Below are 22,277 nucleotides of genomic sequence, written 5' to 3'. Positions count from 1 at the left end.
CACATTCTTAAAATAAAGTGGTGATTCTAACTGACCTAAGACAGGGCATTTTTACTTGGATTAAATGTCAGGAATTGTGAAAAACTGAGTTGAAATGTATTTGGTGTATGTAAACTTCCGACTTCAACTGTATGTGGTAGATAATGTATATTATACATATATGGTAGGTAATGTATGCTATACATATACGGATAGCGCCTGGTGTAGAATCGCAGGGTCATTTAACCAGTCTTACTGTAAAATGTCCTTCCCAGGGGGCAAATAGCCAGCTCTGACAGTGACTCCCATTGCACTGCACTACTATGCAGACTCTGATCAATAGTCAACAGTAGTAGTGCACTGTATGAGGAATAGGATTTTAATGGTCGATGTAAAAGTAGTACCCTTTCTGGGGAATATGGTGTCATTTGTGCCACAGATCCTGTACCCATGGGCGAGGTCGATAGCGGGTGACCACTGACGGGCACCGTCAGGATCGCGCGCAGTACCAGGAAGGCTAACCCTGGCACTAACAATGACATGATGACTCATCTTTCCTCCCCACTAGCTAATCCTGCTTCCCAGCTATTTGCTCCCTGCACACCCAGCCCCTCCAACACTCTGTCTCCAACCCTAACCCATTCCTCTGCATTTTCCCATTTCTCTTGAGTTAGTACACTATCTGCTATCACAAAGGACACACAATAGTATATCTAATCATATTGAAATGTCTGTTGAAAGGACCCTATTCTCTCTCTTAGGTAGCACTGATTAATGAGACGCACAGAATACTTCAACCACATGTCCCAGCCCCAGCCATGACCTGGTTTGGCCTCTACCTCTTGCCTTGTACCGCACCCTGGTGGTCAATTCTGTCAAGTACATCCTCATACGGTAAAGAAACAATGAACAGTACAGTTGTCACCCATAAAGCATAATGGAAAAAACAATGCATGTCTGTGATTCACATTGATCCAAAATATCAATGTCAAATTCTAAGCAGCCTGGGTAATTTCATTGACAAATAATTGAATAATTGACAATAATTGAAGATGGGTTCATGCTGGTCTAGAACAAGCCTGTATACAAAGCAGCCCTGCAGCATCAGAAGTGGCCATTCCTGATTTAGCATAACCCTTGCTCTCCCCCCATCCCTCATTCTCCCTCCCCATACCTCTATCTCTGGATCTGGCAGCTGGCATGTAGTCCACCCAGCATCGTTCAACCCCTCTGGCTGACACTCAATGCTTTTTGTTTTTTCATTCTCAATGCTGCAGCTGTGCTTGGCTGTCACCCTCCACACAGAGGGTGTCTCTGCCACCACCCCGGCCCCGCTCCAGGACAACTGCTCATTGACAAAGGTCCTTGATGTTTTCTGAGGCACCCCTCATGTCGAACCAGGTAAGACGCACTCCGTCTGAGGTCAAGGGTTAGGGGTCAGGCCATACGGTTGGGGAGACAAGCTGCTATCCCAGCTGGAACATCATAGCATCCTCTGCAACTATCCATGCCTGTTTGTGTGTCTGTTTCTCTATAGTGTCGACTCATCACTATTTTTAGGACTGTTATAAGATCAGTTCAAGGTTCAATCAGAAATGTAATATCCTCAACTATGGCATCAGTGGATTAGAATGTAATAATGTAGGTTAGTAGACTGGGCCTGAAGTTACTCAAGTGCTGGAGAGGTTGCCTTGACGCCTAACGCCTTTGTTGTTTGTTGTTGCTTTACTAAGGTCTGTTACATATGTGTTGGTTATAATTACACAGTATATTCTATTGTAATGACTGATTATACACTGAGTATACTTAAGCAATAAGGCAAGAGGGGGTGTGGTATATGGCCAACACACGGCTAAGGGCTGTTCTTAGGCACAACGCTTTGCTGAGTGTCTGGACACAGCCCTTAGCCATTCCTTATTACTATTATAAACTGGTTACCAATGTAATGTAAAGACATGTTTGTCATACCCGTGGTATACGGTCTGATATACCACGGCTGTCAGCCAATTAGCATTCAGGGCTCGAACCACCCAGTTTATAAAAAACATTAAGACCTGTTAGTTCCATGACATAGACTGACCAGGTGAATCCAGGTGAAAGCTATGATCCCTTTGTGATGTCACTTGTTAAATCCACTTCAATCAGTGTAGATGAAAGGGAGGAGACAGGTTAAAGAAGGATTTTTTAGCCTTGAAACAATTGAGACATGGATAAGTTTATGTGTGGATTCAACAGGGTATGCTAGTAGGTGCCAGGTGCACCAATTTATGTCAAGAACTGCAACGCTGCTAGGTTTTTCACACTCAACAGTTTCCTGTGTGTATCAAGAACGGTCCACCACCCAAAGGAAATCGAGCCAACTTGACACAACTGTGGGAAGCATTGGAATCAACATGGGTCAGCATCCCTGTGGAACGCTTTTGACACCTTGTAGAGTTCATGCCCTGACGAATTTAAGCTGTACTGAGGGGAAAAGGGGGGGGGGGAGTTTGCAACTCAATATTAGGAAGGTGTTCTTAATGTTTGGTATACTCAATGTATAATTATCCAGTCATCATTCATTTCATTTACACGTCTATATCGACAGCAAGCAAAAAACTCCCATCTAAAAATAGCAACTAATCCATAGGTATGCTCTGACCAAATGCATTGACAATATGAAGTCTGTGTCTTGTTTCTACCCCCTATATACTGTAGGTGTCTCAGGAAAAATAATTGTAACATAATTAACTGTGACAATCCTATAAATCTCTTCTCGCCTCTTACCCTTTCCCTCAATTCTCCCCCTCTGTTTCCTCTTTCTCTCTCAGGGCAGGGATGGAGAAGAGTTTGAGGAGTTAGCCAGACCAGAACCTCCACCACAGAAGCCTGTCCACAGACCAGGTAAAGGTAAGGAACACACACACACGCACGCACGCACACACGCACACACGCACGCACACACACACTGACTCAACTGAAGCTCACTGACCACAACAAAGAGCGTGAGTCAGACAGACACTGTTTCAGTCTCTGTGGCAGACAATCAATCACAGATTGAAGTAAATATAGACCTTATTCCAAGTACCACTGGACCAGGAAACACAACCAAGCCTTGTCTCCTTTACCAGCTGTGTGACCTAAACTCAGTTTATTAGGTACTCCCCCCATTCACGTAAATGGTTCGGTGCTACAGACAGTGAGTCACGTGGCTTGCTATATAAAGCAGGCAGACGGGCATCAAGGCATTCAGTTAATGTTCTATTGAACGTTAGAATATGCTGGTTCTAAATGAGTGTATCTAATAAACTGAGTGTATATACCATTATCTTATCTTTTAAGGTTATCGTTGGGGTCAAGAAGTCTTTACACCAAGTATACTAAAACCGTTAGGGTCCCTATTTCAGAACACTGCGGTCTAATAACATGTGAGTGGTGCAGGCTGGTGGTAGCAGCATTCCTCTACATAGTTACCACGTCATTGTAATATGATATCTGGTCCTAAGAGCACCACGGCGTGAATTCACCTCACACAGCCTTACTGGGGAGCTTTAACTAGCAAAGCCCCTATCCTCTAGTTACAACCGAGTATATATTTTCTCTCTCCCCCATCTCATTTCTCTCACAACCTACTCACCCGTTTTGCACCACTAGCCGTTAGAGTATACACCACCAACACCATGTCCTTGCCTGCTCCCGATGGATGTACTATATTATGGTGGTGGTCAACCTAATGAGTATCCCCCTGGCTAACTCTGATCTGTTTCTCTGCAGAAATGTACACTCAGGAGAGAAGGCGGACCCTCCAGGAGAGGACAATGCCTTCTCAACAGGAACCTCCAGTTAGGCAGCAACTCCCCAAGATGATGCCCAGAGAACCCAGTCTCCCTGCCAGAAGCAGTGAGCCCACCTCTCTTTCTCTCTCTCCAAACTCTCTCTCTTTATCTCTAAAAAACATGTCAGTCAAAGACACCTGATTTATGCTATTATAACCCCTGTCTTTGTTTCTCTTCTTCTCTGTGTATCTCAGTGTCTCTGCGAAAAGCTATGTCTCTCCAGAACTTGAGCCAGATAGAGACACCCTGGGAAGGGGTCACCCTCAACCGCTGTCTGTTCATAGCCATCACCATCCTGCTGTTCAGCACTGTCTTTCAGAAACTACACGGCAAGTAGACAAGTGTAACCCACACCCTACTACATACAGTATACTGTATACAGTAAATCATCTCTTTTCCTTAGGAGAACTGGCACAACTCTGAGGTGCTGGGAATAAAAAAAGTACTTTGTCACTAATGATTAAAGTGATTTCCATAACGGATGTGATTGTCCTGTCATCCTATAGAAACCATAAAAGGTGGACGGGGTGTGGAGGAAGAGGAGTATGACATTGCACTGACTGTGAGGCGCTCCGCGCTGAGACACAAAGTCCAACCACAGGAGGTAGTGGTACAGACACACAAAATACTCTCCCGTCTCTCTGGGCTCAGAAACCTCATTCCCGACATGGTATGGATGACAGGAGATTTGATGCCAAGCAGCACTCATAAAAGCCTGCAGTGTGTGCTGATTTTCATCTACACTTTGCAGATCAGCTACTACCGTCACTGACAGTTAGCTGGACAATCCATTAAAATATGGATAAGTATATAGATTTTAGCTGCATGTGTGTGTATGGAATCTCACACTTCCATACAACAGGCTTAAGTTGAATCGTGCTTGAAATACACATTCACTGAAAACGTGTATGGGACCACAACAATTCCCTCCATTTCTACCTCAGAATGCATAGCTGGCAGAAAGGGACACCAGACAGATAGTGCCCTACGCATGTCTCTGATTTGATTGACCGCTTTACCTGGACAAATTTCCCAAATCAGATTCTTAAGTTTGATAACTAGCGAGATATTAACACAAACACCACAGCATTTTCAGATAGTATGTTTTATGAGTATAAAGTACATACTCATGCAGTGTTAAAGTTAGCATGCAGTACCTTTTTCCAAAGAGGTTCTGCACTTCTGTGTTTGCTTATGACCATTTCCTGTTTCTGCAGCCAAAGACATCTCTGTATGAGGTGCTCTTCTGGTGGTTACCTGACATTGATGACGATAATGAAGAAGAAGCTGATGAAGGGGAAACCAAACAAGGTCGAGTGAAGAAAAGGGTCCGAGAGAGGTCGCTGAAGGGCCTGAGAGGCAATGGAACACCAGAGAGAAAACTTGTAAAAGACAGAGAGGGGAAGACAAAAGATAAGAGGGCCAAGAGAGAGAGGGATGAAGAAACTAAGGGAAAGAAAAAGGGAAAACAGGCCAAGCTGGGAGATGTGGAAAAAATGGATGAGGAAATAAATGAAGATGAGGTAAAACCCAAGAAGCTACAAAAGGTTATGAAATCAAAAGCCAGCCAATCTTAAGGCAAACACCACGCTGTCTGAAGAAACATTTAGTAAAATAGTATGATAGATCTAGTTCTCCATTTGTAATTGTATAATGAGGCCACATCACTCACAACTAATACATGCTGTTGGCTCATTGGCAGCCATTACAAGTGCCAGTCAGAAGAGCAAACCAGTTCTTAGTCTGCCATGTACTTCTTGCTTAAAATATTGAATGATTTGTGGTTTGGATTGTAAAGATGAGACTTAATTGATGAATTGTAAGGGTGCCATTGTAAAATAACTGCTCAACTGGGGCCTCTATAGCAATGCTGGATGTTTCAGACAGCCTGGGCAATTTGTCATTTTTTTGATAACACTGTAAATACTGTACTTAAAAATAAAACTTTGTAACATCTCATTTCTGATACCTTAACTCCATCAAAGCATTGGACACATCAATAAAGCTTTCCCTGTGTACTCTGAGAAACAAATAAGCATTGTATTATTCCACAAGCATATATTGTCTTTGTAGCTAAACACATTTTCTTTCCAGCCAAGCAAAGAGTAATATCATAAGACACAACTCACTTTTCCACATTCTTTATTATAAAAAAAAGTATATTTAAAGATGAATTGTGGATTGTCAAAGATGTTGTTTAATTCAGAGGGCTCAACATCTACAATACAGAGGAATCTATTCATACTGGTGCTATTACAGAGCTCACAAAACAATGACCACCTTACAATATCCACACTAGCAGAATACTTAGACTGCATGACCATGACAAGTACACTGCTTAATTTGGAGTAGTACCCGGAGTGTAGATGCTGCCAGAGACAATATTTCAGTATGACAAAATTCCCTTGGCGACTGTGTACAAAACCTAATGAATGTGGTCCGTCGGTAAAAAGGCATGTGGATTAACAACGTGTCATCCAGTTTAGAAAGTGTACATTGAAACAGGACACTTGACACAGTCCAACGAAGGGGCACTGTAGTGTAACAGCAACCAAACGATAGGCAAACACAATCAGTTGTTTTGATGGGGCATTCCTCCATGACTGTCAGAAGGGAGCGGGGGTCTCATCAGGGGTGGCATGCCCATCCCGGGGCCACCGTGTTGCATCTGATGATGGTGGTGCATCTGAGGAGGGCCAGGGGCACCAGGGGGCAAGGGTGGCATATGCATCCCCCCTGGGGGTGGAGGGGGCATGGCCTCATTGGGGGGCCGAGGACCTATCCCACTCATCAGCGGAGGGGGGCGCTTTACACCCATCGGGGGTACGGGTCCGCTGGGTGGAGCGAGAGATTTCTCCATCTTGAAGTGGAATTGGAGGAAAAACTGGAAAGATATTGGGGGGCATTAAATGACGTGTACATTCAGTTCAGGATTCTATTAATACTCAAATATTCTTCGAAAGATACAACCATCTATGGGACTGTCAGCACCAGTACCAAACCTGCTTTGTATCTTTGTTCCAGTGGGTCCAGAACCGACTCTCAGCTTTATCAATCTCTCTGCTTGGCACCTGCAGAAATACAGAACATACAAAAACAGGTATGATTTGTCAGTACGAGGCAAAGACAAATTGGAGTGATTGGGGGTTCCCTTAGGTCCAAATGAAGACACACACCTTGAAGGCGATGGTCTCATATGGTTCTGCAGCCAGTAGAAGGTACTGCCAACGACGGTCTGGGGGCTCAATGCGCTGCTCGTATGCAGACATAAAGCGATGCCTGGGCCCTATGCCCTCCGCTATCTCTGGGTAATCAATCTGATAAGGGAGGAGAAGGACAGTTACTCAAGGTAACCAGTGTGTCCCAAGACTCAGAACAGTAGAAATTGCTTTCCCTCCATTGATCTGACCTTGTCTTATCTCGCTACAACAAGTATTTCGCTACACCCGCAATAACATCTGTTAAACACGTGTATGTGACCAATAACATCTGTTAAACACGTGACCAATAACATCTGCTAAACACGTGACCAATAACATCTGTTAAACACATGTATGTGACCAATAACATCTGTTAAACACGTGACCAATAACATCTGTTAAACACGTGTATGTGACCAATAACATCTGCTAAACACGTGACCAATAACATCTGTTAAACACGTGTATGTGACCAATAACATCTGTTAAACACGTGACCAATAACATCTGCTAAACACGTGACCAATAACATCTGTTAAACACGTGACCAATAACATCTGCTAAACACGTGACCAATAACATCTGTTAAACACGTGACCAATAACATCTGTTAAATACGTGACCAATAACATCTGTTAAACACGTGACCAATAACATCTGTTAAACACGTGACCAATAACATCTGTTAAACACGTGACCAATAACATCTGTTAAACACGTGACCAATAACATCTGTTAAACACGTGACCAATAACATCTGTTAAACACGTGACCAATAACATCTGTTAAATACGTGACCAATAACATCTGTTAAACACGTGACCAATAACATCTGCTAAACACGTGTATGTGACCAATAACATCTGTTAAACACGTGTATGTGACCAATAACATCTGTTAAACACGTGACCAATAACATCTGTTAAACACGTGACCAATAACATCTGCTAAACACGTGACCAATAACATCTGTTAAACACGTGACCAATAACATCTGTTAAACACGTGACCAATAACATCTGTTAAACACGTGACCAATAACATCTGTTAAACACGTGACCAATAACATCTGCTAAACACGTGACCAATAACATCTGCTAAACACGTGTATGTGACCAATAACATCTGTTAAACACGTGACCAATAACATCTGTTAAACACGTGACCAATAACATCTGCTAAACACGTGTATGTGACCAATAACATCTGTTAAACACGTGACCAATAACATCTGTTAAACACGTGACCAATAACATCTGCTAAACACGTGTATGTGACCAATAACATCTGCTAAACACGTGACCAATAACATCTGCTAAACACGTGACCAATAACATCTGCTAAACACGTGACCAATAACATCTGCTAAACACGTGTATGTGACCAATAACATCTGTTAAACACGTGTATGTGACCAATAACATCTGTTAAACACGTGACCAATAACATCTGCTAAACACGTGACCAATAACATCTGCTAAACACGTGACCAATAACATCTGCTAAACACGTGTATGTGACCAATAACATCTGTTAAACACGTGACCAATAACATCTGTTAAACACATGTATGTGACCAATAACATCTGTTAAACACATGTATGTGACCAATAACATCTGCTAAACACGTGTATGTGACCAATAACATCTGCTAAACACGTGACCAATAACATCTGCTAAACACGTGACCAATAACATCTGCTAAACACGTGTATGTGACCAATAACATCTGCTAAACACGTGTATGTGACCAATAACATCTGCTAAACACGTGTATGTGACCAATAACATCTGTTAAACACGTGACCAATAACATCTGTTAAACACGTGACCAATAACATCTGCTAAACACGTGTATGTGACCAATAACATCTGTTAAACACGTGACCAATAACATCTGTTAAACACATGTATGTGACCAATAACATCTGTTAAACACATGTATGTGACCAATAACATCTGCTAAACACGTGTATGTGACCAATAACATCTGCTAAACACGTGACCAATAACATCTGCTAAACACGTGACCAATAACATCTGCTAAACACGTGTATGTGACCAATAACATCTGCTAAACACGTGTATGTGACCAATAACATCTGCTAAACACGTGTATGTGACCAATAACATCTGTTAAACACGTGACCAATAACATCAGTTAAACACGTGACCAATAACATCTGCTAAACACGTGTATGTGACCAATAACATCTGCTAAACACGTGACCAATAACATCTGCTAAACACGTGACCAATAACATCTGCTAAACACGTGACCAATAACATCTGCTAAACACGTGTATGTGACCAATAACATCTGCTAAACACGTGTATGTGACCAATAACATCTGTTAAACACGTGACCAATAACATCTGTTAAACACGTGACCAATAACATCTGCTAAACACGTGTATGTGACCAATAACATCTGTTAAACACATGTATGTGACCAATAACATCTGTTAAACACGTGACCAATAACATCTGTTAAACACGTGACCAATAACATCTGTTAAACACGTGACCAATAACATCTGTTAAAAACGTGACCAATAACATCTGCTAAACACGTGTATGTGACCAATAACATCTGCTAAACACGTGACCAATAACATCTGCTAAACACGTGTATGTGACCAATAACATCTGCTAAACACGTGTATGTGACCAATAACATCTGCTAAACACGTGACCAATAACATCTGTTAAACACGTGACCAATAACATCTGCTAAACACGTGACCAATAACATCTGCTAAACACGTGACCAATAACATCTGCTAAACACGTGACCAATAACATCTGCTAAACACGTGACCAATAACATCTGCTAAACACGTGACCAATAACATCTGCTAAACACGTGACCAATAACATCTGCTAAACACGTGACCAATAACATCTGTTAAACACGTGACCAATAACATCTGTTAAACACGTGACCAATAACATCTGTTAAACACGTGTATGTGACCAATAACATCTGTTAAACACGTGTATGTGTCCAATAACATCTGTTAAACACGTGTATGTGACCAATAACATCTGCTAAACACGTGACCAATAACATCTGCTAAACACGTGTATGTGACCAATAACATCTGTTAAACACGTGACCAATAACATCTGTTAAACACGTGACCAATAACATCTGTTAAACACGTGACCAATAACATCTGTTAAACACGTGACCAATAACATCTGCTAAACACGTGACCAATAACATCTGTTAAACACGTGACCAATAACATCTGTTAAACACGTGACCAATAACATCTGTTAAACACGTGACCAATAACATCTGCTAAACACGTGACCAATAACATCTGCTAAACACGTGACCAATAACATCTGCTAAACACGTGACCAATAACATCTGCTAAACACGTGACCAATAACATCTGCTAAACACGTGACCAATAACATCTGCTAAACACGTGACCAATAACATCTGCTAAACACGTGACCAATAACATCTGCTAAACACGTGACCAATAACATCTGCTAAACACGTGACCAATAACATCTGCTAAACACGTGACCAATAACATCTGCTAAACACGTGACCAATAACATCTGCTAAACACGTGACCAATAACATCTGTTAAACACGTGTATGTGACCAATAACATCTGTTAAACACGTGACCAATAACATCTGTTAAACACGTGACCAATAACATCTGTTAAACACGTGTATGTGACCAATAACATTTGACCCATGTTAATTATGTCCATGTCTCATTCAGACTCACCTGGAAAAGTAAAGACTGTTGCCCACTCTCTGGATCTCTCTGCTTGGTTACTGTTGACAAGGGAAATAATATCAGTTCAGCTCCACGATTCTCCCCAAAGAATGTAAGAGCGACACTTCGCCACCTTGTGGACTGCCCAACTATTTTTTTTTACTTGATCATTTAAGGACAATTTTTGCTCTAAATTGCAGAAAATGGCATTTATAGCTATTCAAAAATGCAAAAATTGGGGCCACTGCACACCCACCCACACTCAGCAGCACCACCTTGTTAGAACATCCTGGGGAGAACCCTGACAGTACATAACAGATTGTTCTGGAGTCATTGAATCGTTGATGACTTACTAACATCAAAACACATAACCTACCTTTGTACCCTGGTCGACCAATCTTCACAAATTTCTTGACCTCGACCTTGACCTTTTCAGGGGCTGGCTGGGCAGGGGCTTCTTTTGCTTCTTTGGCTGCTCTTCTTGCTCTGCATTCAACAAAACAGGGAAGTGAGCAACACCAAATATACAAAGTTCTTCAATTAAAGAAACATTTTTTAAGTGGTAATCGATATGTACTTACAAATTGGTCTGATGCTTCTTTCCCTGTGTATGGGCCAGATAGCTGCCCTGTAATGAGAAAACGGTTAAGATCATGAATTCAAATGAACCTTTTGAACTAGGGCTGACCACATTTTGTCGACTGGTCAGTTGTTTGGTCGAAAGTCTGTAGGTCGACCAAGATTTTTATAGTCGAGCAGTTGCAAATATATATATATGCAGTACCAGTCAAAAGTTTGAACACACCTATTTAAGGGTTTTTCTTTATTTTTACTATTTTCTACATTGTAAAATAATAGTAAAGACATCACAACTATGAAAACACATACGGAATCATGTAGTGACAAAAAAAAAAAGTGTTAAACAAATCTCAATATATTTTATATTTGAGATTCTTCAAAGTAGCCACCCCCTTTGCCTTGATGACTGCTTTGCTCACTCTTGGAATTCTCTCAACCAGCTTCTTGAGGTAGTCACCTGGAATGCATTTCAACTAACAGGTGTGCCTTGTTAAAAGTTAATTTGTGGAATTTCTTTCCTTTTTAATGCATTTGAGCCAATCAGTTGTGTTGTGACAAGGTAGGCGTGGTATACAGAAGATAGACCAAGTCCATATTATGGCAAGAACAGCTCAAATAAGCAAAGAGAAACGACAGTCCACCATTACTTTAAGACATTTAGGAAAATTAAGAACTTTGAAAGTTTCTTCAAGTGGAGTCGCAAAAACCATCAAGCGCTATGATGAAACTGGCTCTCATGAGGACCGCCACAGGAAAGGAAGACCCATAGTTACCTCTGCTGCAGAGGATAAGTTCATTAGTTACCAGCCTCAGAAATTGCAGGCCAAATAAATGCTTCAGAGTACAAGTCACAGACACATCTCAACATCAACTGTTCAGAGGAGACTGTGTGAATCAGGCCTTCATTGTTGAATTGCTACATAGAAAACACTACTAAAGAACACCAATAAGGAGGAGACTTGCTTGGGCCAAGAAACACGGGCAATGGACATTAGACCGGTGGATATCTGTCCTTTGGTCTGATGAGTCCAAACTTGAGATTTTGGTTCCAACCGCCGTGTCTTTGTGAGACGCAGTATTTAGGCAAGAGGCCTGTGGGCATACATAACCTGTACTATTTACACTGTCTATGCACACTAGGTAAGACCTGGCCGGACCAGCACCTGTATTTTGGTTAGCGCGCCAGTTGGTGCAAAAGCTTAGGTAAGCTGTGGGAAGGCAGGTAAGGTAGGAAAGGGGACTAACTTTTACTTTCTTTGGTTCCGTCCTGCCCCTTTTCCCCACCTTACCGTGTTTAGGAATAATAAATTACCTGTAAACTGTATTTTCCCTGCCTCTGTCCTTCCCCGCACCAACAATCACATACTTTTTCACTCCACGGGGAGTTGAGATGTAGCAGGGTGTTGCGTTCCCTCCTCCAAGAGGCGTACGTAACAGTCGGTGAACGGATGATCTCCACGTGTGGTTCCCACCGTGAAGCATAGAGGAGGTGGTGTGATGGTGTGGGGCTGCTTTGCTGGTGACAATGTCTGTGATTTATTTAGAATTCAAGGCACACTTAACCAGCATGGCTACTACAACATTCTGCAGCAATACACCATCCCATCTGGTTTGCGCTTAGTGGAACTATCATTTATTTTTCAACAGGACAATGACCCAACACACCTCCAGGCTGTGTAAAGTATATTTAACCTGGAAGGAGAGTGATGGAGTGCTGCATCAGATGACCTGGCCTCCACAATCACCCGACCTCATGAATCTAAAATATATTTTGATTTGTTTAACACTTTTTGGTTACTATATGATTACATGTGTTATTTCATCGTTTTGATGTCTTCACTGTTATTCTACAATGTAGAAAATAGTAAAAATAAAGACAAACACTTGAATGAGTAGGTGTGTCCAAACTTTTGACCGGTCATCCATGACTGTCTCAGTGGACTAATCCATTGCGGAGGACACAGGGTGGCACAACAGTATTACCAGTAGTAAATGTATCGGTAATTACCATCATTTCTAGTCCACAATGTTTGTTTGGATAAGTTAATTTATGTTAATGCGCTCAATATATTATTAGTCTTTTAGCGTTCTCATGATCGGAGTGGACACATTGTTTGTAGACTGCACAACCTAGGCTACACTTGTCTGAAACAAGTATTGGCTCCTGTCAATGTTGAGTAAGGACACAAATCTGATTATGCAAAGAATTAGGCCTAGGCTACCTGGCCTGCATGCAAATGTAGGCCTATAAATGTGCCCATTTGGGGATCTGACAGTATTTCTGATTTTCTTAACTCACCACCACTGAAACTTCTCAAAGTCATTTTTTCTTCACCTCAAAACAGCAAGGTAAACAAAGTCTGTTTTTACATCCATTGACATTTAACTCAGCAACAACAAAAAAACATCCTCTCGCTGTCAACTGCGTTTATTTTCGGCAAACTTAACATGTGTAAATATTGTTAGAACATAACAAGATTCAACAACTGAGACAAATTGAACAAGTTCCACAGACATGTGACTAACAGAAATTGAATAATATGTCCCTCAACGGGGGGGTCATAATTAAAAGTAACAGTCAGTATCTGGTGTGGACACCAGCAGCATTATATACTGCAGTGCATCTCCTCCTCATGGACTGCACCAGATTTGCCCGTTCTTGCTGTGAGATGTTACCCCCCTCTTCCACCAAGGCACCTGCAAGTTCCCAGACATTTCTGTGGGGAATGGCCCTAGTCCTCACCCTCTGATCCAACAGGTCCCAGACGTGCTCAATAGGATTGAGATCTGGGATCTTCGCTGGCCATGGCAAAACATTGACATTCCTGTCTTGCAGGAAATTACACAAAGAACGAGCAGTATGGCTGGTGGCATTGTCATGCCAGGAGGAGCCTGCAGGAAATGTACTACATGAGGGAGGAGGATGTCTTCCCTGTAACTCACAGCGTTGAGATTGCCTGCAATGACAACAAGCTCAGTCCGATGATGCTGTGACACACCGCCCCAGACCATGACGGACTCTCCACCTTAAAATCGATCCTGCTCCAGAGTACAGGCCTCAGTGTAACGCTCATTCCTTCGACAATAAACAGGAATCCAACCATCATCCCTGGTGAGACAAAACCACGACTTGTCAGTGAAGAGCACTTTTTGCCAGTCCTGTCTGATCCAGCGACGGTGGGTTTGTGCCTATAGGCGGCGTTGTTGCCGGTGATGCCTGGTGAGGATCTGACTTACAACAGGCCTACAAGCCCTCAGTCCAGCCTCTCTCAGCACTGATGGAGGGATTGTGCGTTCCTGTTGTAACTCGGGCAGTTGTTGTTGCCATCCTGTACCTATCCCACAGGTGTGATGTTTGGATGTACCGATCGTGTGCAGGTGTTGTTACACGTGGTCTGCCACTGCGAGGACGGTCAGCTGTCCGTCCTGTAGCGCTGTCTTAGGCGTCTCACAGTAAGGACAATGCAATTTATTGCCCTAGCCCTTTCTATTGGTGTTTTTCAGATCAGAGTCAGGAGAAAGGCCTCTTTATAGCGTCCTACGTTTTCATAACTGTGACCTTAATTGCCTACCATCTGTAAGCTGTTAGTGTCTTAACGACAATTCCACAGGTGCATCTTCATTAATTGTTTATGGCTCATTGAACAAGCAAGGGAACCAGTGTGTAAACACTTTACAATGAAGATGTGTGATGTTATTTGGATTTTTACAAATTATCTTTGAAAGACCAGGTCCTGAAAAGGGGACGTTTATTTTTTTGCTGAGTTTAGTTCCTCAAAGTAGCCTAGTCCTGCTTTCTTTCAATAACCACTCAGCTTGAAAGAGAGGGAAAACATGTCATGCTTTTATCCGGTGGAAACATCATGAAATTGGCCTACCTGATTACTTCTTATCCCTTGCGCAAATAGCCTACAGCTATGTCTGTCCGAAACTTACTGGAGCTGGAAACTCTGAAGGCCCAGAATATTTGAGATGATGTTGCAAGTTTGCTAGAGTGAGCTTCAGGCCAGACCCAAGTTAATAGTTGACACAATGTTTCAAGTTCCTTGCAGACAGGCCATGCATAGCCAATGCGATTTATAGGATATTTATAAGGCTATTTTCTACCTGCAGGCTGCAATGTTTTTATTTGTAGGCCATTTTTCTTTTACATAATTGGCAACGGCAATAGAACTTACTTTTAGAATTTTGATTAACCACAATCATTTTGCAATACGAAGACTTATAAATTAAATTAAACTTTTCCACGAAAATCATAACTGGCACGCGGATCGGTAGAAATGGTAAGATATATTGGCACTCCAAATGGAAATGGTTGCCACCTCCTGGTGTAACCTCTTAGGAGCATAACAGCAGAATCTGCGAAGGCCAGCAGCAGCAGAGGAAGAGGGTCGGGAACAGTTTTTCTTGTTCGGCTATCTTGATCTCTGGCTCCCTCAAATCATTTGTGTCTTAATAATTTAAATCACAGTGTGCTAAAAGCATCAGACAAGCTCAGTAGCCTACATATAGTTGATTTTATTAAAACACATACAGTGAGGGAAAAAAGTATTTGATCCCCTGCTGATTTTGTACGTTTGCCCACTGACAAAGAAATGATCCGTCTATCATTTTAATGGTGGGTTTATTTGAACAGTGAGAGACAGAATAACAACAACAAAATCCAGAAAAACACGTCAAAAATGTTAGAAATTGATTTGGATTTTAATGAGGGAAATAAGTATATGACCCCCTCTCAATCAGAAAGATTTCTGGCTCCCAGGTGTCTTTTATACAGGTAACGAGCTGAGATTAGGAGCACACTCTTAAAGGGAGTGCTCCTAATCTCAGCTTGTTACCTGTATAAAAGACACCTGCCCACATAAGCAATCAATCAATCAAGATTCCAAACAATCTCCCTCGGCCTGGGGCTCCATGCAAGATCTCACCTCGTGGAGTTGCAATGATCATGAGAACGGTGAGGAATCAGCCCAGAACTACACGGGAGGATATTGTCAATGATCTCAAGGCAGCTGGGACCATAGTCACCAAGAAAACAGTTGGCAACACACTGCGCCGTGAAGGACTGAAATCCTGCAGTGCCCGCAAGGTCCCCCTGCTCAAGAAAGCACATATACATGCCTGTCTGAAGTTTGCCAATGAACATCTGAATGATTCAGAGGACAACTGGGTGAAAGTGTTGTGGTCAGATGAGACCAAAATGGAGCTCTTTGGCATCAACTCAACTCGCGATGTTCGGAGGAGGAGGAATACTACCTATGACCCCAAGAACACCATCCCCACCGTCAAACATGGAGGTGGAAACATTATGCTTTGGGGGTGTTTTTCTGCTAAGGGGACAGGACAACTTCACCCCATCAAAGGGACGATGGATGGGGCCTGTACCGTCAAATCGTGGGTGAGAAGCTCCTTCCCTCAGCCAGGGCATTGAAAATGGTCGTGGATGGATATTCCAGCATGACAATGACCCAAAACACACGTCCAAGGCAACAAAGGAGTGGCTCAAGAAGAAGCACATTAAGTAGCAAGTCTCCAGACCTCAATCCCATAGAAAATCTATGGAGGGAGCTGAAGGTTTGAGTTAACAAACGTCAGCCTCGAAACCTTAATGACTTGGAGAAGATCTGCAAAGAGGAGTGGAACAAAATCCCTCCTGAGATGTGTGCAAACCTGGTGGCCAACTACAAGAAACATCTGACCTCTGATTGCCAACAAGGGTTTTGCCACCAAGTACTAAGTCATGTTTTGCAGAGGGGTCATACTTATTTCCCTCATTAAAATGCTAAACAATTCATAACATTTTTGACATGCATTTATCTGGATTGTTTTGTTGTTATTCTGTCTCACTGTTCAAATAAACCTACCATTAAAATTATAGACTGATCATTTGTCAGTGGGCAAACGTACAAAATCAGCAGGGGATCAAATACCTTTTTCCCTCACTGTAGGGTGTAGGAAAAAATACATGTTTTAATGTTGACCAATCGATTGAACAGACGACTCTAGGTTAACCAAGGATTATTATTTTTATTAATTTTTTTTTTTTTTGGGGGGGGTCGTCGCTCTAAATGTATCATCATATAAAGATGAGTTATGGTGTGTTAAAATTAGCACTTTCTCACCTCATTATTGTGTAGTGTCAGACACAGCTTACACTCATAAGAGCCCAGATGGTTCTTCATGAAATAGGGGTCCTTGTTGATGTCGATGGTCTCCAGGGCCAGCTGGCGGAGCCGCTCTCGCCTATCCCGGTTGCTCTCCGAGGAGGACGCCACGCCACCGCTCCCCGTCTTGCCCCCAGCTCTGTGTTGGAAATCCATCTTTGCGGGGCGATGGATTCACTCACCTTCAAACCTCCTCCTGCTGCTGCTAGGCAGCTGGTCAAATACTCTGAAAATATGTCTTCAGACTGTGGAGAAACATACAGGAAGAATATTGTCAATGTTATGTTTGTAACAAACACTAGCAAAATAAATAAGATTGATTAGATCAATTCAACAACTAATCTGCACTGTGGCATAGAAGGTGGAAACGACTTAACTAGCTAGCCATCTCTGTGGCTGTGATTGGCAATTGCCAATCTAACCTCCAACATTGGAGAACACGTCAAATCTATTCATATGATGCATTTGCAGAACAACTGAAACAACGTAACGTTACCTAGCCAATAGATTAGCGTGCGACTAATTAATTAGCTAGCTATTTATCCAATACTAACTAGTTACATTATCCATTTGCAAACATAACTACATCACTGGCTAACTTAACGTTACTACATCAAAAGCACTGCATGTATTAACTAAATCAAATTAGTTACATCTAATCTACGTTACTGGGTTTTGGTGCGCATGTTAGCTAAAGTAGCTTTGTTGAGCTAACCGGCAAGGTAGCTCAACATAATGACGATTTTAACTTTAAACGAACAAAACGGGGCACCTTTCCATATCTGGTTGCCGTATATTCCGTAAAATAAATACAATACCCTAGCTAATACCACATTTACCAGATAATTACTAGTTTTAAAACTCACCAATTAATGTACGTTTCGATCACGCTGTTCACAAGTTAAACATTCATGCGCATGCGTGAACATCAGTTTTGTACGTTTGTATATCTTTATTGACAAACATACAGAAAACACAATTTGACGATGTCAAATGCGGTCTTTCTTTAGCTTTACTGTACGAACTAGATTAACAAAAACATCAATATATTAATTACTTCCCTCCCTAAAATTTGAGACATCCCTTTGGCCATAATTCATAGCCTATAATGTTCAAATGCGTATCAGTCCAACCACAAAATGTCCTCACACGGTCACCATACCACGAAAACAAGTGTCACATATAAAGGAGTGTCCAAGTTTTTTTTTCTTCTAGGGACGTAGCTAGCTAGGCTAGTATCGGACACTTCGATCGCAGTGTGTTTAACCAACCACAAATCAACACATTTCATGACGCTTTGTTAGTTAGGCAGTAGTTGAAAGTAAGTGCACTTCTCCTGACAGCAGCAGCAGCAGGAGGCAGCAGCAGCAGGAGGCGGCTTGAGGAACTAGCTGAAACGAGTTTACCCGCATGAAACTACCGCAGTGAGGCGTGTAACGATGTATATTACCAACACTGACATTTTGACAGACTAGCAAACTAAGCTAGGTTGCCCTCAGCCATAAGGACATGGCTCTTTTTAGCTGAGAGTGTTGCTTACCAAAGATTTGTATAATTAACGGCCAATCCTGTGCTGCATTTGTGAACCGCCTCAGGATGCGTTTCAATGAGAAGGAACTCATTTCGTTGAGTCGCCAACCATCTGAGAGGGCGGCGGAACTTGGCATGCGAGGACCGAAGAAAGGAGATGGTATGACTAATCCGAGTGGGATCATTATCACTGATGTCCATAACACCTAACCTTAGTCTAGATCTTAGCGACTCTAACTTGCCGGTTAGCAATTGTCACTCATTCATTGGAAGGCTACTGTAATGTGAAATTAATGGCATGATCAGGAAGACGTTTGCTCATTCATTTGTTCTCATCTGTTATGCCAGTTGTGAAGAGGAGGTTGGTGAAGCTGGTGGTTAATTTCCTGTTCTACTTCCGAACTGATGAGGAGGAGGTAGGAAGAGTCACCACCACCATCTTATGTCTGTCTCTGACTGTATGGGGACTGGGCAAGTGACAGTGGGTGTGTTTTTTTCTCTCCTTGACAGCCTCAGGGTGCCTTGTTGCTAGAGCAGTGTCGGGTAGAAAGAGAGGACAGCCTTGCCTTCTCTATCAGTGAGTCCAAAACTGATCTCCTCTGCATTCATTGTTGTTTGGTTGGCTGTGACCCACTTTTGTTTGACTTTTTTTGTAATTTAGCAGATGCTCTTATCCAGAATAAACATTGCTAGAGTGCCCAATAAGAAAAGGAAAAACAAAGTCATTTTTAAGCTTTAGTCACTGTACAAAAACATTGTGGGAACTGCTGTCCTAAGGAAATAATCTTCTCTCAGCTTTCCTAGATGAGGCAGAGAGAAAGTACCTGTTTGAGTGTGACTCCCAGGAGCAGTGTCAGGAGTGGATTGACTCCATCATCAAGGCCAGGTAATATAGGACTGCCCCATTTCACTTGTCTATTAGTGCAGAGGGTACAGCTACAGAAGCTCTTCAGGACCAGGGTGGGTGACTATTTTTGCATGACTCATCCTAGTTGCCACTCTGTTCCTCATCTGTCCTACAGTTATGAGTTCATGAGGAAGAACTTGATCTTCTATCGCACAGAGATCCACCGGCTGACCGGCAAGGTAAGACAGACGAACCTGTTATCTGGATGGTCTCTTCTAACTATAGACTTAACAAAGTAACTCTACACAACCTGAATACACACTGATTACCTTCTCCTAGGACCCTCTGGAGCAGTATGGTATTGAAGATGAGACGCGTTTCCAGGTCACTAGTGGCCTACAGCTCATGCCTAAAGACATTTAAGATGTACTGTAGCCCCCGCCTACCTATGATGGACTTCTCATCACACCAACCACATCCCTTAGCATCTCAATATTATAGTGGTATTTTCTTGCTCAAGAGTCCAACCTAGGTAAATGGGGAAAGCCTCTTATATTTTAGATTAATTGTTGGTTGTAATGATATGGCCTCCTATATCCACGTACTGTACAACTGTTTCACGAGCTACTGCAGTGATATTCAAAGTTTTTACTCAATTTTATTCCCGGCAGAATTTCTGGGGACTTTTTCTTTTTTTTTTCTACAATATTAACTTTAACCCTTCTGTCACCTGCTGTACATTTAGTCATTTCACTCATTGAGTTGGCTGGCTGTGTGATTCTCATTTCCTATATGTGTAAATATGTTTTTTTACTATGGTTTTCTAGTGTAAGAAGTTGTATTCTTAGTACAATGTGATGACTGTAAAGCTGTCAGCCATTGAATGTGCAGAGGTTTTTGACTTCTTGAACCCCCCCAGTGAATGAGACTGAAATGATGTACAGGCTGCACTTTTATCCAACCCACTTATTTGTTCACTTCATGTTCTTGTCTGTCATGTGTTTAGCCAGATTGGCAATACCTTTTGAGCTTGACCAATATTCCACGACAGTTGATCTTATTGGTGTTAGTTATGATTACTAATCTTATTTGTACTTTAGACCAATGTTTTTAGTTTTCATGATACTTTTGCACATGTTTGTCTAGAGAATGGATTTGACTTGTGTACAGTCTCTCTGTAACAAATACTTGTCATGACTAGTTTAAGAATTGCACTCATACCTTCTTACCAGCCTACTTTTAAAGCTATTTTACATCAGTTAATCTGTTTGTCTAACACTTTAATTCAAATTGAGGACTACTGTTATTTAAATGTGAAACTGACAATGTTGTCCTCAAACTCTTTTATCCGCAATCAAAGTCTGACTTGGAATAGAGCAGCAGTGATCCTACAATGGTAACAATGCATGTTACTTTTCTCCAGACTCAACACTGCAGCACTGTTCTGGGACATTATCAATGGATTTGCAGAATGTCCTTCCAATAATGACAATGCTTTGATGTATGTTGAATGTTTCTGTTGCGTTACTTTGCCACGTTGAGTGTGTGCCGTGTGGTTAAACCTAAAGCCTGTTTATGCATTTACTTCAAGTAATCAAATTTAAATTTCACTGTCATACTTCAATACCACCAAGTATGAGTTCTATAATTTTTTTAAATAAAGTCAGTTTTTAAAGACCTCACCTTTTTTGTGGGTGAACTTGTTTTATTCCAAGCTTAATCAATGTATAAGTCAAAATGTAGTGTAAAAATGGTCTCCCTGTCACCAGTTGCTCTATTTCTCACGCTGTGTCAAACAACTTCTGTCTAGTGCATAGAGACCGGATGCCCCTGATTTCCAACGACAGTCCTGGAGTCTGGTGGCCTGTCCCTGACTAGAGCTGTCTCAAATGTTCCTGGTTTATTCTTCAAATAAAAAAAGCAAAGATTTAGGCTGATATTTCAATCAAATGCTATATTGCTGGTGACACCTTAATTGGGGAGGACTGGCTGGAAAGGGATAAATGGAATTCCACAATTTCTGCCATTATGGTAGAGTGGCCAGAAGGAAGCTACTCCTCAGTAAAAGGCCACTGACAGCCCACTTGGAGATTTCTAAAGATTCTCTGCTGAAACCAAGATTGAGCTCTTTGGCCTGAATGCCAAGTGTCATGTCTGGAGGACCCTGGCATCATCCTGCTGGTGAAGCACGGTGGTGGCAGCACTATGCTGTGGGGATGTTTTCCAGTGGCAGTGACTAGTCTGGATCGAGGGAAAGCTGAGCAAAGTACAATGATCCTTGATGAAAACCTGCTCAGGACTTCTGACTGGGGCAGAGGTTCACCTTCCAACAGGACAACCGCATGAAGCCAAGTCAACACAGGCATGGCTTCAGGACAAGTCTCTGAACGTCCTTGAGGTTCCCATCCAGAGCC

General features: G+C 42.0%; 3 protein-coding genes across 7 annotated transcripts; 2 read left to right on the top strand and 1 right to left on the bottom strand.

The window, feature by feature from the left end:
- Nucleotides 1-1,216: 1,216 nt before the first annotated feature.
- Nucleotides 1,217-5,814, top strand: LOC118401811 (uncharacterized). 3 transcript variants are annotated; one of them, XM_035799416.2, is made up of 6 exons: nt 1,217-1,380; nt 2,790-2,862; nt 3,733-3,858; nt 3,989-4,123; nt 4,301-4,464; nt 5,012-5,814. In XM_035799416.2, exons 1-6 carry the CDS (start codon nt 1,348-1,350, stop codon nt 5,369-5,371), a joined length of 891 nt encoding a protein of 296 aa, XP_035655309.1. In that variant the 5' UTR covers nt 1,217-1,347; the 3' UTR covers nt 5,372-5,814. The 3 variants fall into 3 exon arrangements, with proteins under 3 accessions (XP_035655309.1, XP_035655308.1, XP_035655310.1); XM_035799415.2 differs by having other exon boundaries at nt 2,790-2,868; nt 5,012-5,813; XM_035799417.2 differs by having other exon boundaries at nt 1,218-1,380; nt 2,790-2,868; nt 4,301-4,398; nt 5,012-5,810.
- Nucleotides 5,815-5,919: 105 nt separating this feature from the next.
- Nucleotides 5,920-19,133, bottom strand: LOC118401810 (splicing factor 3A subunit 2). 3 transcript variants are annotated; one of them, XM_035799414.2, is made up of 8 exons: nt 19,027-19,133; nt 17,445-17,731; nt 11,325-11,371; nt 11,120-11,229; nt 10,753-10,802; nt 6,971-7,111; nt 6,797-6,865; nt 5,920-6,678 (listed from the first exon to the last, which is right to left on the bottom strand). In XM_035799414.2, exons 2-8 carry the CDS (start codon nt 17,640-17,642, stop codon nt 6,367-6,369), a joined length of 927 nt encoding a protein of 308 aa, XP_035655307.1. In that variant the 5' UTR covers nt 17,643-17,731; nt 19,027-19,133; the 3' UTR covers nt 5,920-6,366. The 3 variants fall into 3 exon arrangements, with proteins under 3 accessions (XP_035655307.1, XP_035655305.1, XP_035655306.1); XM_035799412.2 differs by lacking the exon at nt 19,027-19,133 and adding an exon at nt 18,353-18,551; XM_035799413.2 differs by lacking the exon at nt 19,027-19,133 and adding an exon at nt 18,259-18,344.
- Nucleotides 18,705-21,545, top strand: plekhj1 (pleckstrin homology domain containing, family J member 1). Its single transcript, XM_035799419.2, has 6 exons — nt 18,705-19,176; nt 19,365-19,432; nt 19,527-19,593; nt 19,812-19,902; nt 20,039-20,102; nt 20,203-21,545. The coding sequence occupies exons 1-6, from the start codon at nt 19,083-19,085 to the stop codon at nt 20,284-20,286; spliced, it is 468 nt and encodes a 155-aa protein (XP_035655312.1). The 5' UTR covers nt 18,705-19,082; the 3' UTR covers nt 20,287-21,545.
- Nucleotides 21,546-22,277: the final 732 nt, after the last annotated feature.

The sequence above is a fragment of the Oncorhynchus keta genome, chromosome 23, assembly GCF_023373465.1.
Source record: "Oncorhynchus keta strain PuntledgeMale-10-30-2019 chromosome 23, Oket_V2, whole genome shotgun sequence".
NCBI lineage: Eukaryota > Metazoa > Chordata > Actinopteri > Salmoniformes > Salmonidae > Oncorhynchus > Oncorhynchus keta.
Note: the sequence above shows the minus strand (reverse complement) of the source record. Positions and strands in the feature narration are given on the sequence as shown.